At 36.6% G+C, this 17,960-nt stretch overlaps 1 protein-coding gene across 5 annotated transcripts in view; it reads right to left on the reverse strand.

Annotated features, from left to right (window-relative positions):
• Positions 1 to 11,219: 11,219 nt before the first annotated feature.
• Positions 11,220 to 17,960, reverse strand: part of ADARB1 (adenosine deaminase RNA specific B1) — a 63,176-nt gene continuing 56,435 nt past the window's right edge. For all 5 annotated transcript variants that reach the window (XM_072418606.1, XM_072418609.1, XM_072418607.1 and 2 more), the window contains 3 exons: positions 16,093 to 16,274; positions 13,790 to 13,968; positions 11,220 to 13,378 (listed from right to left, as the gene is read on the reverse strand). In XM_072418606.1, coding sequence (XP_072274707.1) covers positions 13,202 to 13,378; positions 13,790 to 13,968; positions 16,093 to 16,274 — 538 coding nt within the window. In that variant the 3' untranslated portion in view covers positions 11,220 to 13,201. The remainder of the gene's footprint in view (positions 13,379 to 13,789; positions 13,969 to 16,092; positions 16,275 to 17,960) is intronic.

Below are 17,960 nucleotides of genomic sequence, written 5' to 3' on the forward strand. Positions count from 1 at the left end.
TTACCCCACCGGTAAATGACCACTGTACAGGAACATCTTATAACCCATGAGTCTGATTCCTATCAGGGAGACATAGGAAGTATATTACACATCATATCATCGACTTCTCCATTCACTTCAGCTACTGGTATCGCTTTTTGTGTTCTCAGCAGACCCAGTTTCATGCCACTAATTCCTCAGGGCCCATTCACTGTTGCTGCAGTAACTCTGTCAATTCGTGGCATGACGATGATCTTGATCTGCCAGTTTCAACTTAATTCTTTGCAAACAATATTGGCCCATTAAAATGTATATATAGAGACTTTCTTACATGGTAGCCAATTCTAATAATATAATAAAACAACCCTAAGCCATCCAGGTTGGTGATAACTCTTTTTTTTTAGATTGGTTGTCCCCCTGGCCTCAAACCTTTGCTTTGGGGGGAGAAAGTTATACGTAACTGCTGCATCTCCCCCTTTCCCCCTGCAATCGGTAAGTTGGACCATTTGAAAATCAGAATTTTTTTTTGAGTGATATATATTTATTATGGTATAAGTTCATTATTCTCTAAGATGTAAAAATCTAGTTCTGGAATTCATGGAGAAGATAACCTTCATTTTTGTTAATTGGTTCCTATACTTTATCATGATAATTCACTAACCTATATACTGTTGAGTACTTCATGTCCTTTATGTACATTCTTTTTTTGTTACGTGTCTTTACTACCGTTTTTAAATTTTTGCCTAAAAAACTCTGAAGTGCTTTAAAAAACAAAAAAGTCTGCATCCTCAACATAATGAAGCTTTCAAGAACAGTGGCTCTACTGTATGTACATAAAGATGGAAAGCAAGTGATTCCTGACATGAAAAGGACCCCTGATTACATCAACTAGCGTCATTGCCGTTATGTTATAAGTATGAACCCAGAGCAAAATCCAGGTTATGCAAACAGAAGAGGAGACAGGATGTCAGCAACACACACGTCAAACCTCAAATTTACTATTTTCCCAGTAAAACAGACAAAAGCAGATGTGCCATATGGATTTTCAATAAATGTCCTCTTATCTTCTTTTGCATATTAGACAGCTGTGATTAAGTCTAAAACGTTGTTTCTAAGATTTTAATCTTATCAGAAAATAGGACCTAAATGCGTGTGAGTCATTTGGTGGTATACAAGTTACAGTATTATTCTACAGTTAGAGAAATATACAGTGTAAAGAATGTTTAAAGATCCCAAATGTTCCTCATTCGGAGGATCTGTCCCTTTCCTGGAAGCAATTCCATCTCCACCATTCTTTCCCTACCATGGTCCCTCCTTTTGGTCAGATATTTACATTGGGGAAATCAGGGAAGGTTTTAGTAGAAATGGGGCTCTGGACAAATATAAAGTGGGGTTCCAAGAGTACAACATTCCAGCTTTCTAGCAGTCTCATAACTCCTGAGGTTGGATACATATTGTCCGTATATTTATAAACAATAAAAAAGATATATTTTTTATGTTTAAATAATACAATTTTACTGAAACTATGTAATTTAATGAAACAATACCTCTAAAGTCTGTATAGATATGATAGCGATATTGTAGAGAGAAATAGGATGGGGCACCAATATTTACAGTTGTCAATAACAGATAAATAAAGTATATAACAGGCTCAGTCTAGGTTTATGAGACTACAATACACATATTTGTTTTAAAGAGCACCAAAAAGGTGCATAAATCTCTATACACGCAGATAGGAATTATTTTATTATTTTTTTTATTGATCAACACAAAAATCACAAAAATGTTAACTTTGTTTCTTTGGTATTGATTGTGTAGTCTTCTAGCATACTTTTTCTAAGAGCATCGTTCTACTTCAAGGAAAGAAATCAAGCTCTTGCTTTGGATATGACTCATTTGGGACACAAATGCTGAGTCTTATAAATGATATCTAAGTATATAATACAATGTACAGAGTGTCCCCAGACACTCACAGCATACACAGTAAGGGGCCACATCAAACCTAAGCTGCAAAAGCTCAAAGGCCGTGTTATGCAAAGAACTGGACTGTGTCAAAATGTTTTTTTTTTGTTTTTTTTTATAGGCCAGTACTCCAGGGTTTAGATCCAGATACAGCTCAGCAATGACAGCTGGGTAGAAGAAGTCAAAATGAGCACACTGGGAGGTTTGTTCATTTCCATCGCACTGTGAGGTGACGCCTGCGATAGTTGAGCTTATTCCGCAGGGAAACATTGTATCCTACAGAATACCAACAATCTCACTTAAGTAGAATCAGGTCAATGGTGGATGAAAGCTTCAAACAGCCTAACCCTCTGTTGTCTACAAAGAAATTAGTATTTCATTCTCTGCAGTCTCTGCTTCCCTGCAAATATACAGCTACAGTATGAAGCATGGCAGTAATATAGAAACATATTATCAGTATGCTAAAAGCACAGAATTTAACATTATTCAAGACATTGTTTTTAAGATGATTTAGTCCACAAAAGTAAGTAAATATTTCTACCTAAGAGGACGACTCATAGGGTGCGTTTCATTACCAATCTAAAATTAAAGTTAGAAAAGCCACTTTTGTGCTCCTCTCTAATCTTGGTTTACCCTTTTTTCCAGGGACTCAACTTTATTTGGTTACACAGAGACCACGAAGACATGATTTGTCTCTTCACCATTTAAAATGGTGACAAAGCCCCAAACCAGGAAGAAGATGTCAAAGCCAGCAAAGTAGCTTCTGCATTTCACATTACTGGAGGTTAGGCAAATATACTCCTGCTTTAAGACAGATGCTCCCTGATTTGAAGCTCTGATTTTTGCCCAATGGGATTTCAGATGCAGTCACTATTTATTCAATAAATCTATCAATCAATCAATCAGTTTATCAATCAATTATGTTCATTTTATAAATATCTTTAACATTATAGAAGTAAAGGGTGAGCTTCATCTGTTGAAAAAGAAGCATCCAAGCAAATATTTGGCCATAATAAACTACCTATCTACAAATTCACTATACATCCTTTTAAAACATACTTTTTACAAATTTCTGGCCTATAATAATGCCTTCGAGAAAACGTAAGGCAATTGGCCGATTGCATCAAAGGCAAACAAAATGAAACAACACCGTAGACAAGAAAATGCAGAGGACAGGAAAAGAAGACTTGCCAGGCTGCGTGAGAGAGCTACTACATCTAGAGCTTCAGAGACAGTACAACAGCATGAGATTAAACTACAGGAAATGAGAGAAAGAACTACTACATCTAGAGCTTCAGAGATAGTACAACAGCGTGAGACCTGACTACAGAATACCAGAGATAGAGCTACAATGATAGTACAACAGTGTGACACCCGACTACTGGAAATGACAGATAGAGCTACTACATCTAGAGTTTCAGAGACAGTACAACAGCGTGAGACCCGACTACAGGATAACAGAGATAGAGCTACTACATCTAGAGCTTCAGAGACAGTACAACAGCATGAGACCGAAGTACAGGATAACAGAGATAGAGCTACTACATCTAGAGCTTCAGAGACAGTACAACAGAGTGAGACCTGAGTGCACAAAATGAGAGAAAAAGCCAGATGATCACGGACTGCACCACATTTTAGCTTAGCATTAGAAGGATTCCACTATGATTCACATAAAGACTACTGGCAGCATGCACTGGAAAAATGGAAATGGTTTGTAGTCACTGTCAAGCCAAGAAGTTTAAAACTGAGTCTCCTGGTATTTGCTGCAAAAAAGGGAAAGTCAAACTCTGCCAACTATAAACACTACCACAAAAACTTTGGAATTACACATCAGCAAATACCTCAAATAGTCAAAGCATTTTCTTAATAACATCAGAAAATACAACTCATGTTTCCAAATCAGTTGTTCAACAGCTTGGATTTCCATCCACATTCACCGTGCAAGGGCAAATTTACCATAAATCAGGATCATTACTTCCGCTGCCAGATCAACTACCAAAATTTCGACAACTATATTTTATTAAAAACAAACTAATAGAAACTGACCAGAGGTGCACCTACATCTCTGGATTAAAATTTCAGATTGTCCTAAAGTTACAAAGGATGTTTCATGAGCATTGGAACATATGCCATTAATTTAGGTAATTTTATTTAATTGTATATACTTTTAAAACCTGCAAAAAAAACATTTCTTTGATTTAGCACTATATCTTTATTTGATTCCTTTACCTGTATAATATAAGATTGCAATAAATAAATAAATAAATACCCCAGCAACGCTGGGTAATCAGCTAGGTAATAAAGTTTGAACTCTTTTGTAATAAATCTCATACTTGTTGACCTTGTTAGACAAATACAACACAGCATGGACAGCTTACTTTTCTCTCCTGATTGGCCCAACCTGCCCACTATTTGTAATGCTATGTCCCCTTGCTTACTCCTTTTTTTATTGCTGTATGACATCGAGTAACCTATTTCAAGCACATTTGTAATAAATTGAACGGTATGTTTTTTTTTTTACTTGTTTCTTTGCTTTATTAAAAAAGGTTAAAAGATTACCTTAACAATAATGTTTGAAAAAGCTTAAAGTGACTTTTGAAAAGCACTGAAATGAAGAAAATGTTGGCACCCTCAAAGGTCTTCTGAAATTTAAATCTTGAGCAGCTGCCCATTCTGCTCTTCTTGAATCTGCCAATGGAGAAGAAGAAATTATGGAAAAACAATGACAATGACGAGCTGAGGGTAACTCATCAATCATCAGCTGGCTTAAAAAAAATCAGTTCTAAATATAAAATGTATAAAATATTTCCTGAGAAACCCAGATGTAGTTCTCACATTCCATAGGCGAATATGTGTCTTTCACATTACCCTAGACAAGAATGCACCTCACTTCTGCTCCTGATAAAGTTGTGATCTCTTCATTCATTGGATTAAGGCAAACCACGGCTCTGCCAGCAGCGGCAGGCGCATTAAAACCTCTGTACAATAATACACATGTATTCTCCCGTGCTCACAATTTCCATTTATATTAAACTCTCCATTTTAAATTTAGTTTGCAAAATTTTACTTAGTAAACATTTATTACTATTCTTTGGAAGCCGCTCTGTCCTCACGCTGCTGAATGAATACATTTCTGTTTAAATAGTGGAAAATCGTAGAGAAAAATGATAAAGCATTTAAAGAGGTTCCTCCTTCCCCCCCAATCTAAAAAGACAGGAGAGTTTAAGGGTTAAAATGTTTTCCAGCCAAATAACTTCAGATGAAAGCATTAAAGCAAACAACATTAAAAACAACTTTTTGTCATATGGAAATCAGCCTTCTCACCCAATGTTTTTTTATTTTAAGTTTTTTTTTCTGTTGGTTTCAAATGTGCTGCACAGACAGGTAATCCTGAAGAGATTATTTCTTCTGTGCTTCATGCAGCCCAGGTGCAGAGAGCTGATATGACAACGTCACTTTTCCTCATATGCCAAGTGCAGAGCTGCACATGGATAGAACAGATAAGAATTAATAGCGTGTCCAGTCGCACAACACTTCATAGGCATAGCTTCAAAACCGCAATGTTCTCTTAGAAATGTTTCGGCTGTCACCTGAGAACTTAACCCCAGTCTTGCAAGCACTTTTCTACATCATCCAAGTAAATACATAGAAGGCTCTACAGCTATTTGTGGATTTATTATACAATGATAATATGAATATACAGTAAGATAGGTATCTAGTCACTATCTAGTCACAGGCTATTTATAAAAAGAACATTAAACCTCGTCTATGGTGACGTTTTTTTTTTTAGAAACAAAGAATGAAATATATATTGTCACCAACAGCTCCTGTTTAATATTAAAATCCATCAAAACTAAATTTGTAGCTAAGAATTTGGACTCTCAGCTAGGTATGTTGGAGTCTCTGAGCGACTGACCATCCCTTGCCACTTCTTCCATTCATTTGTGACCACACAATATTCAGCTGAAAGGGTTTATACATACTATAATCTGTGCCATGGTTATGTACTGTATATATGTATTGTAATGTAATTCTCTTTATAAGTTGCACCACAATGGCTATCCATAATGCTCTGGAACACACTATGTATTACATAATATATTAAGCTTTTGTTTCCTTAAAGAAGAAAACAGGCTCTTGGACAGCAAAGGATACCCATAGATCAAACAAGCTCCAACTTTGTACAATTTCTCAGGCGCAAGGATTTTACCATTATTTTAACATCATAAAGACTTACCTGCTTCTGCTATGAACTTACCGTTCACACTTTCTCAGATTTACTGCTGGATGGAAAGGTCTACCTGCCATGTCCAGGGGCCAGCCCCAGTGTTCTAAAACAGAAAACCTGATTTCCATGTCATAGAATAGCTGTATTTTTCCAACTATGAAACACCTAATGTACAGAAAACCTGAAGAAGTGAGCTGGCAATTCCTGAAATTTGACATAAAATACATTTTCCTAAAACCAAATTACAAAATGAATATGTTGATTTTATTTTACCTAAAAGTTTTCCTTTATGGCAGGTATGTCCAACAAACTGAAATAGTGGCCTGGATTGAGTGAATTAAATATAAATTATGCCTCTTGAGGGCCACACATTTACAGTACTTTGAATACCAACGTTCAGGGAACAAATGCAACTTCCATTTTTATTCCGTAGATCTGTGAAGGTTCTCATTTATCCAGTCATGGTAAAGCTAGTAGTAGTGGGTTACTGGATCCATCTGGCCCTTTTATGTTCAAGCTATTTCATAATTTATCCAAAGGCCAACTACAAATATCCATGTTGCCCAATATTAAAGTATTCAACTGCAATATGTGGGTAAGTGCAGTCTTTATCACGTAAGAAGAGACATAAGTCCTCATTTAGGTTTGAATCCTCAAATCACTCTTCAAACAAGAGGGTCAAATTCAGCTCAAAAACACCAGTTTGATGTACCTGGTTCAAGTAGCTCTAATTATTGTAAATACCTGGCAGTGAAAAACTTACAGATTACATGAATTGCATTTCAAGTCCATTTCCAGGAAAAACTTTAGGAAAAGAGAAGACCCAATATTAGAGAATTATTTTATTTATGTGCTCAGCTTTACCATGAAAATACACTATGAGCTCTATTTATAAAACAAGGAATCTGACATTCCGTGCTGGGAATCAGTTGCTGCCATTGAACATGGAAGAGTCCCACTTGGGATGTTTGTGGGATATCAGATTTTCTATTTTATAAATAGAGCCCTATATGTGATGTTAGGTCCGTGGTATTTTTGTTACATTGATTGCCTTTAAAGGGTAATTATAGTTTTAATAATAAAATCTACTTTTGTAAATTTGTAGATTTAGTAGTAGCGAATAGGGCAAGATACCAGTATGTTTATATTTAGATTATTTATATGTATGTGTGTGTATAAAACAAATAGATTTGCCGCCCAAAACAGGCAGCCTTGTTTGTTATCTTTTCAGTATTCATAAAGAGTTCAAAGAGCCAATATCTGTTTTTACACCAGACAGAGTTAAGCAGCTTAGCTATAAAATATCAGCAAATGTCAATACTTAGAGAAGGTCGACAGGAAAACAATTTATGTAACTATGTGTGTGCCAGAGAGAACCCATTAGTAGTCCATAGACATCAGAGTAACATGACACTAAAAATCAGAGAATACGAATTATTGAATTATTACAGAGACCAGTTATTTGGGCGTTTTTGAGGATGGGTAGGGGAAAATCTTTCTTATGGAGGTCTGGAAGGTGACAGGCTGGCTTTTAGCACTAAAAGGAATCAAATCCTTCTTGAATATCAAGTTGCTGGTTCCAGGAATCACCATGTGCATTCAAAGAGTATGCGCAGGTGGCTCATGGAGGGGTGCACAGCCTTATACAATTAGATAAAATGACAGCAACCCGGGGTGTGAGGCATTTAAGGGGAACCATAGCTATTCAAAGGGAGATAAGGATACGCTCAACCCTACCCTTCCCCTTTTTTACTAATCTAAAATACATGTAAATAATTATTAAAAACAACAGGAGTACAGTCATGTTAACACCTCCAACACTCACCTGTCATCTCCATGGAGAGCTTCACCCTGTTCCCTTCTGGAAGCTACATGGCTGAAGAGTATCAAATTAGGCTCCCCAGCATGTGTGGGAGAAATTCAACAGCTTTCAATGGACTAGTTAGCCACCATTGGCCTTCCCATGAAAATGAATAAAGCCCCTTTTACATTGAAGTGGTTTGCTGGAAGATCTACAGATTTACAGCTACATGAAGGTTATAGGTTGAAATTCTGAGCAGCAAGGGCAGAGGAGTGTAAATTATATGGGAAAGGGAGGTGTGGGTTAAGTTATAAATGTACTAAAAGCAGCTTGATGATCAATACATGGAACTTCTTTATACAATGGAGTAAGTCCGATATGCAGGCCTGTTCTTTTTGCTTGTGTATGAATATGTGGAAAACATTTTCCCATTCAAACTGAGGTCTAAACCATAAATTACTAAAAACATGTGATGGGGGTTTTCTTGATTGTCAGTAATGGGACTGAAGTTTTGGTGTGCAAACAGATATTAGGGCTCTTGTATTGCAAGCAGACCTGTAAACTTACAAGGTGGAGACATTTGATGTGGATTGTTGGCCTTTTGTACCAGTATATTCAAGATCAAAATGCATTCAGAAGCAGATAATAATTTTTTAGGCTTACTAGGGAATGACATTTCTGTTTTAGAATAGAATTCTCCTTACAGTATGTGCGGATGACAGTAACTAGAGAATCTATTTATAAGAATGCACAAACAAGTATATTGAATTTTACACTATACTAAGGTGAAAAATCTAAATCATATTCATATGAAATATTTAATGAAGTGTAAAAAGTGTAATAGGGTCATTAGAAGATGCAGTCAGCTTTAACACTGGTGTAAAATCACATTTCAAACAATAATTGCACTAGTTAAAGGAAAAGAGCTTTGATGATATTTGTTATAACCTTAAAATGTATCCAGTGAGGGTAAAAAAATATGAAAAAGTGACTGTCAGCTAAAATAAAATACTGAACGGTTACATAAACTGAGACCTAAATACTTTCTAATAGCAAGAAAATAGGCATCTTCCTTGTTAGTCATTACCCAGGTCCATCTTTACCCTCACTTTAGTGTAATGAGGGAAATAGCAACCCGCAGAATTGTATGCAGAATTTCCCCTGCACAGTATGGTGGTTATGACAACACAAAGTGGTACAAATGTAGGAAACTTGTTTTTCTTCTGCCTCCTTCTTGCCTGAAAATTTCCTTTTACATCTTCATTTCAGATACCAGGGCTTAGGATGTGCATGAGATATGAAAGCCAGGCCCTCAGAGACCACCATAAGGCTATTATAATTACCGAAGACTTGGTCAAGGTGTGTTTTTTGCAGCAGCATTTGTAGCGAGGAAAATGGTGAAATAACTCGAATTCCTGTGTAATTGCCGTCAAAGCCCAAGGGTGATCTTTTAGCCATTCTTCCTGGTTGGTATCATGTCCACTGATGGACAACCCAATCTTTGGAAGACAGAGAAAAAAGTTTAAAGTTTCCCAGAGAGTAACCGACTTTGGCTCAAGAAATCTGCCACTGCACTGGCTGAAACCCTAAAGTGAAAAGCATACAGGGTATAATCTTTCAAGTAGTATCCACAATCTTTGACATTGTGGATACTACTTGACAAAGAATTTCTGACCTTGCTCTACCTTTGTGAGAGATATGCCACTCTGTGATATTGTCAGCAATAACTGAATTAGACTCTAATACTTCTGTAGAGCCTTCCAAAGTGCTCCGAACTTCTAGAGAAGGAACCAATGATTTCCCCTGACAGCCAGGCTCCCTGAACAGAGCATGCCTAGATGAAGCCCCAACCTTAACTTTAGGTGCGGTGATAATATGCCTGGATCTTTTGCTTGATAGGTGTGCTGGCAAAGTCCACCAGATTAGAAAGGCCCTTGTTTTAAATGACAAGTGGAATACATGGTACAGATGTTTTGGGTTTTCGGTCCCATGCTTTAGAAGTGTCAGCTGCAAAGACCTTAAATTAGCTCTTGCCAATTGTACCTTGTTTATAGCAAACATCAATAATCCCAAAAGTTTCATTGCTTTTCTGAAAGATTTTTTCATTGATGTGTAACTCCGTTAAATCCTTTCCTAGAGCCTTCACTTTGTCCAGTGTAAGAAATATTATGCTTTACTTTGTTGAGAAGACTTGTGTTCAGCACTTAGGCTGGATTACCTTGCACTTTCCTATAGGAGATATGTATAACATTAGACATGCTTTTCATGAAAATAACCTGCTACACTATCTATTCCTAAAGAACAACTCCCACCCCACTGATCTGAATGGAAACAGCAAGCAGAGTGTAGTGATACTACTCATGTTGATTACTTTATTTTACAGCTCAGCACTATTTACTTGTTCCAGGTCCCCCCCACTCATTGTACCTGTGGTGAGGGTCAGACCCCAGGAAAAGTCACATCTCTGCAAGTAAAGTAACACCATTCCTAACATTCATGCCACCATCATGTTTCAGTTGGTCTGAGATTCTCCTGAATTGCTGCCCTTAATGTGTGCTACCAGGAACTAACAACTTTGTTGTTGATTCATCAGGTCATAACACATTTCAGAAGGCCTGTTTTTGCCAATATGTTCAATGGCGAACTGTAGTATTGTTGAAATGAACTTTTTAGATCAGAAAGATTTTTTTCTGGCATCTCCCCTATGCAATTTATATGGGTGTAAATACATACCAGTTTGATATCAACTGTTGGAAGAATTACCTTCAGAAACCAGGGATCAAGTACCCCAGAAATGAGATTCTGTGGTATTTGAAGACTTATTTTGGTATTAAAAAGTTCTTGGGTTGAATTTATCGATTTAGCCATTTCTAGTCAAAATTGGCAGTTGTTTGTCACTGTTAAATAATTTTTCTTATAGTGGAATAACTGATTTATCAAATGACTTGACAATATTTTTAAATTTAAACTTCTACAAAAAAAAAAAAATCTTAAAGATCTATGATCTTGGAATGGTTATACAATACATGGTAATAGGAGAGAAGAGAACTCAACCCCAGAAATTCCCTACTCATTTAAGAATGTTCCAAAACTGGTAAACCAAATGAGACCCAAGCTTTCCCAAAAAAACTCACTGGGTATTTACAGGAGTGGGTCTTCTTGATATGCAATTATCAAAATCACACAGTAATGCAGTAAACACAAGTTTGTTTTTATCCATTTTGTGTAAAGAAAACAAAAAACACAAACTTAAGGTATAGATATATTTATATTTATATATATTTACAAACACAATCCCTGCTTTAGTGTGTACAACCTTCAAATGTTTATTCTGATTGTTCCAAATACAATGTGTAGCAGCACACACAAACTGAGAAAGTGCTACACAGATGATGGGACTGGATTGCACTATGGCTGCAGATGACTGCCTTCATGTTCTATTTTACAGAGGACATATGCATTCACAGAAGGAGGGGAGTGCATCAAGAGTTTTAAGAAATGTTACCATCAAGCATAAATGCAATTATCTTGCATAAGTTATATTTCATAGTGTTAGACATAACCAAAGACAGACCTCACTTGCTGAAACACAATGAGCTGCTTAATGTACTGTGCTTCATAAAGCTGCTCATAAGATTGGAGCCTTTTATATGAAGCATGAGCCATTAATTGCTCAGTACCCAAAAGAGATTCTACTGGTTATATCCAACCTTTATTCCAACTTAACCAGTCTAAAATGCTATAAAAACTGTTGCTAGCTATCTAACATCTAGGAGCTGTACAACATTAACCTATCCATGCTTGCTTGCCCAACAGTGAAAACAAATGTCTAATGATATAAAAAGTTCCCATACCTTTAATATATAATGGACACATCTAACGGATGAGGTACAGCATGAACTGACTTTGTCTGACAACAGAGACATCTGTTATAGACACCGTCAAATTAGTGATGACACCCAGATCTTATACGCCAGTTTCCCAATTCAATATATACAAACTTTAAAAGTGGTAAAAGCATGCTTAATAAGCAGACACCTTATTTCTTTTTTTTACAATTTAGCAAAGCAAAATGCTTTGGTAAAAGAACATCTGAAGAGGAAGAGCGGCAAACGCACTTGAATGTGATAATGTGCCTTTCCTACCAATAGCTTTCTGCTTCAGGTTGTTTTAAGACATTTGCATGAATTATTAATAAGAATCTCTGTAGTCTGTACACACTGGCTGCACTTCCAGCAAACAAGCTACTTTACTTCTATGTAGATTTTTCTTGACAACCACAGTCAAGAGATTAAGGAAAATACAAATATAAAAATATGTTCCAGTTAGCAATGGTAAAAATTTGACTTCACAATGTGTGTAAATGAGAATACAGAATCAAAGTGGAGTAATAAAACTATAGCAACACATTAATAAATAGACACACATGACACTATTGTTCAGCAGCTGGTTTCAAACCCTTTTTTTTTTTTTTTACTAGAACAGGAAGTGTGTGTACACATATATATATATAAGTATTTGTATAAGTGTGTGAGTATATATGTGTGTGTGTATATATATATATATATATATATATATATATATATACACATATACATACACACACACACACACACACACACACACACATATATATATATATACACACACTCCCTTAATCGGCAAACTGCTGGGAGAGGTAGAACAGGAAGTTACCAACCCAATAGTATATTGCTGGCTAAGTTTGTGTCAGTGAACAGCAGGCTAAAATTCACAAACCAGATGAGGGGGAAGAAAAAAAAAATCAATGAAATCCTCCCATTTAAAAAGTACAGTGTAAAACCACTATCAAGAACATCTGCAACAAAAACAAAGCAAAATCCTTTTTCCTAGTTCATCTCAGCTGCCCGCTTAGCACACTGGTGCCGTTTTAATTATCTACAATTTACAGAGGTGAGAGATATCCAGCTAAAGATACATTTTACTTAAAATAAGAACTGAGGCAGGTGTTTACAAAAACAAAAATATATACTGCCTTTGGTCACTAAGGAATAAATAAAATCAACACTTTTCCAGACTCTATATAAAACAATCTTGGTATGACCTAAAAATTGATATAGGAAAAAGGGAGGTAAAAAAAAGCAGTTGAGGATGATTGGCACATCAGAGATACAAGGAAAGTATAACTAGGTTCTCGCATAGTGTCCATAAACCTCCGCCTGGTTACAGAAAAATAAAACACATTTCCGGGTTTAAACGGTAAGAGGAAACTGGTCTTGCTCTATAGGCTTCTTGACCCAGGCTCCTAGTCCAGCCTTCTGGAAGGCTTTAAAGACGCATTCTTTTGCTGCTTGGTATTCTGCGGCTGATTGCTTGGTGTCATAATATAAATTTGGTTTTCCAATTTTCGATCTCAAGTTGGAAGAAAGCTGTGGATTTAAAAACATTTAAAAATTAGTTGTCCAAGACTAATTTGTGGTATGTTTTATGCAAATGGTTATCTACATTTTGTTAAGCTATCCTTCTCTCAGCCATACATGATTGTTACACAAATGGAAGAAGCTGGTAAATAACCAAGGACAATGGGTCACATGCATAATACTGAAATTCTCACCTCCTGTGTATGTATATTAAAAGTGAGCTGGAATTTACATTTCTGCATGGACAGCTCAGCAACTAAACACTTCTGAACAAGTGGGCTCATATTGTTTTAGAATGGAATATACAACAATTTTTAACAAGAGTGAAATCGTGTTTTGGAGCTTTCTACATACTTATGCAATTAATTCTCCGTAAGGGCATGATTAGTGGAGATTATGAACTTAAAGAAAAGACCGCACCTTTGCATATAGACGCATCCATCGACTATACAGAGCATGTTTACACAAGCGAGATGCACGACCCATCTCATCTTTGCCAGTAGTAGCATTTATTACTTCAAGACTAGTATCTCCCACTGTCCAGTTCACACTAAAACTTGGAGCCTTTCCGGGCTGGCGGGCTTCAGCATTGCTAATACCTAAGGGAACAAAAAGTCAACTTTTTAGAATTTTCCTAAAAATCAAGGTAATCAACTTAACATTCTGTAATGGTAGAAGATTATATCAAGGAATACCCATGATTTTCCATGAAATAAAGGCATAACCATGATATTCATATAAGCATACTGGCAGAAAAAAAGTAACTGAGCGCATGATACATTTTTAGACTATTAATGTTTATCTAATTCTAAGCTTAAAGCAACCATAATTGACCACAGACAGGCAAGGAGACAGAGGCTATTCAATTTGTTAGGTCGGGATCTGAATTTTGCTCAGCAATTTACCAACAAATCGAAATGTATGTTAAAAGATTAATAAAGATCTAGAAATTGCTCTTTTTAGCTGTTGTACCAATAAATTTCATGGTTCTTGCCCAATTGCCATTTAGACGTAAAATTTGTCTGTTTAAGGCTAGCCTTGTTTACAGATACTTTCCAAAACAAATTTGGGCTACCTACACACACTAAAAAATTGTTACGCGAGACAAATGGTCATAATCGTCTTGGGTGAAACTCATAATGGGTAGAGCAGTCCCCCAATGCCGTTCTTCCATATATCCTGCTGGATCAATAAACAACTGAACGGGGACTGCCATTGTATTTCCAAAGGCAGAAACACAGCGGTGTACCCTTCACTCATCCTCCCTCTTGCTGTGTGTATGCTGCTTCTTTATTCTACGGTCACTGAAAATGGTTAGATAAGGTCTAGGACCCTCTAATGGGTCTGAACAGGCTTCCGCTAGTCTTCCAAACATTCTATACAGCATGCCGCAGTTACCCTGAGGAAGCCTTTTTAGTGGCGAAACACGCTGAAAATAAAGACATGGACTTTTTGAACTAGCAACCAGTTGTTAAAACAAGCTTTCAGGGCAATAGAAGGAATTTTGTGGCCAGAACTATATACATTGATAATGTCATTTTCACTGGATGATTACCATTGTTTTGGTTTCACAGTAAATAATGTGTTTGCCAGGAAAAAAAACCCTCTGTCCTTATCTTCTTTTTTAACGATATCTATTATTACCCGGGGTTGGCATTGAATTTACAGGATTTTCATAAAAATACATTTTTTTTAGGAGCTTTACAAATTATTCCAAAGGGTGTAGTGAGAGTGGTTATCCAGCATTTTCCCCGCCATCTCAGAAACAGTTCTCAAACTACATATCCTATTGTTATTGTCAATGTGAGTGAAAAAAGTTGGCCATTTGTTTGGAATGCCCTTGTAACACAGATACCATTCTCCTCCCATCCTCTGCCACATAGCTCTCTTTCTGAATCTGAAGTCCAACACACTGCCTCAATCACTGTTCTTCTGCTGTAGCTAAATCAGATATGAGCCCAAGTGTTCCATGAAAACACATTTCTAGCATTTCTTTAGACATGCATGAAATAAAACAACATGCATGTAATAAAACAACAGATTATCAGATTGTTGTTGGGACACCTTTTTACGCATCAATAATGTCCCAACCAACATACACCTTTCATGAAGCCATCAGAGAGCAATGAAACTTATCCTTTAGCTGACAGTCTTGTAAGGCAAGATGCTGATCAGCATTGCTCATCCACTGATCATTGATTGGTTCACTTCTTGTGGAATTTAAAACACAGCTCCATGCCTATTCTGCAGTCCCTTCCAGGATTTGGTAAATGCAAAGCAACTGTGATCATGTGCCAAGCCATTATCTCAAAACGGGAGGTACGCCTTGGAACTATAACAGATTTCTGCAGGCAAGTTTCTTTTATTATACATCATGCTTTAGGTATTTCATTTTTACATTTATCTATCCTTGAGTAAATATTGTACTGGTAAATTTAGTGTGCAAGTCTCTATTTTTGTTCACCTTTAATTAAACCCATCAATATTCATCTAAACAGCCACATCATGGAAACTCAAGGAGGAGATCCAAGCAAACAATTTTGGGGAGCTTTGGATAGGCTAGAACACAGCTGCAGCTGTGGTAAAAAAACCTTTAGTTCAAAGTCGACATTTAATCCGGAGTATAGTTCTGCTTTAATGTGAGAAGCTGCTATGGGTGCTGTGGAAATTCCTACACCAGTAATGGTAGTAATATGTCAAAAATATCATAAATAAAAACCTACCACTCAATAATGGTTTGTTGAGGGTATAAAGTGATGGTAAGTCTTCAATATCTGCTATTCTCTGGTACACGGCTCTTGAGAGATGATCCCCATGATACAGGCTGCCCAGGATGATACTAGAAAAGTAAATTGGCTCCACAAACAGACTTAACAGTGATCCCTGAATGCCTGAAACATTCCACCTATATTGAAAAAATGGAAACCATGAGGTTAGACAAAAAAAGGGGTCACACAGAAAAACGTGTGCAATCTGGATACAGACAGAATAAAAACAAATCAGTCCAATACTTGCCAAATCTATGGTAATGAAGCCATACCAGTTCAGAAAATTACTGCCCTGGAGCTAGAAAGCAGCACAGCTAATGGAATAGCTGCTTCCTGGGGATAATCAAACAGCATGTTTGCTTTATGACATAAAACATTTCTCCAGCTACACAGCAAACCTAAATCTGCATACTTGCTCCAGGTCTGTAATTCACAAAGTACTGATACAAGATATCCAGAAAACTTGCATTTTGGGAGGTTAGCAATAGCAGCTTAACAAGGTACGGGAAACCCAATATTTCTCATTGCAGGTTATCCTAAACAATGGACTCCAGAATATTACATCATTTGTATTATTACATATAGTGTTGTGAAAATGACAACACACTTTATATTTAGCTGCTTCCCTGGTGACAAATATTAAGTAAAAACACATAGATGGTAACCATTTTACCTACCAACAAACTTGTGAATTACACATTCCAATGAGAGAACACGGACAGAACCTTAACCTCTGCTGCATTAGATTAGCTTGGTTAAGAACAAAGCCCCAGTAAACGGATTACAAAATGAAGCATAAAAATACACTGATAATGCACTTGCTTTGTTTACAGTGTTTTTTTATACTGTCAGTACATTGTGTACTCCTGGGTGGCCATTCCTTTGCCAATGATAATCCTGCTAAGCATTCCTTAGGCTGCATACACAGGTGCAAAAATTATTGTAGGAAACGAACGATCCACGAAAGATCGTTCGATAATTAACAAAAATAGTGCACAACGCCGATGAACCTCGCTCCGGCGAATCTAATTGGGCGAACATCGTTTGTAATCTATTGTGTGTACGGTCGTTCAGTGATCGTGGATTGTTCTGTGATACACTTTCTCCTGGACATGTCACTTCCTGGATCGTTCAACTGAACATTCCTAGTGTGTACTTTATTGGTGGATTATATTTGAACGATTGTATCTTTATATCATGTACAGAATTGTTCAGAATACGATCGTTCAAAATAATCGGGAATAGTCGTGGATCGTTCGTTTTCAAACGATAATTATTGCACTTGTGTACCTAGCCTTAGTCTGCATGGAAAGATAACTTGCAGCCAGCTGTACCATCACTCCACTTTTTAAATACAAGATATATTGTCTTCAGATATCCACAGATATGGTAACGATAGTACATTAACAGCTCCCTTCGTAAATGTAACTCATTGGTGTTTGTTTCATAGTAAGCAGAGTTTAACAGCACCTAATGGACTGACAAATGAAACCTTAAACACTTTTTAAACGTAACCTTACAGCTGGAAATTTCAAAAACCTTTATATGTTGTGTTATTATCTGTTACGTGGCGTTTGCTAAGATCATTGATAATCAGCCCATTTAAAATTCAAGATGCTGGCAAATCAAATTTTTAATTTCCCAGTAGTTCACTTCTAATATCTTCCAGTAGCTGTGCATTAATATAATTAATGTAATTGTAACACATGTAATTTTAGACTATACAAAATAACTTATTTCAAGTTGCAATTGCACTTTTATGCATTTTTGTTGCTGTCCCATTACGAGAACTTTAATCGCTTCCTGTTGCCCTAAACCTCTTC

Source organism: Pyxicephalus adspersus, chromosome 7 (genome assembly GCF_032062135.1).
Source record: "Pyxicephalus adspersus chromosome 7, UCB_Pads_2.0, whole genome shotgun sequence".
NCBI classification, from domain to species: Eukaryota; Metazoa; Chordata; class Amphibia; order Anura; family Pyxicephalidae; genus Pyxicephalus; species Pyxicephalus adspersus.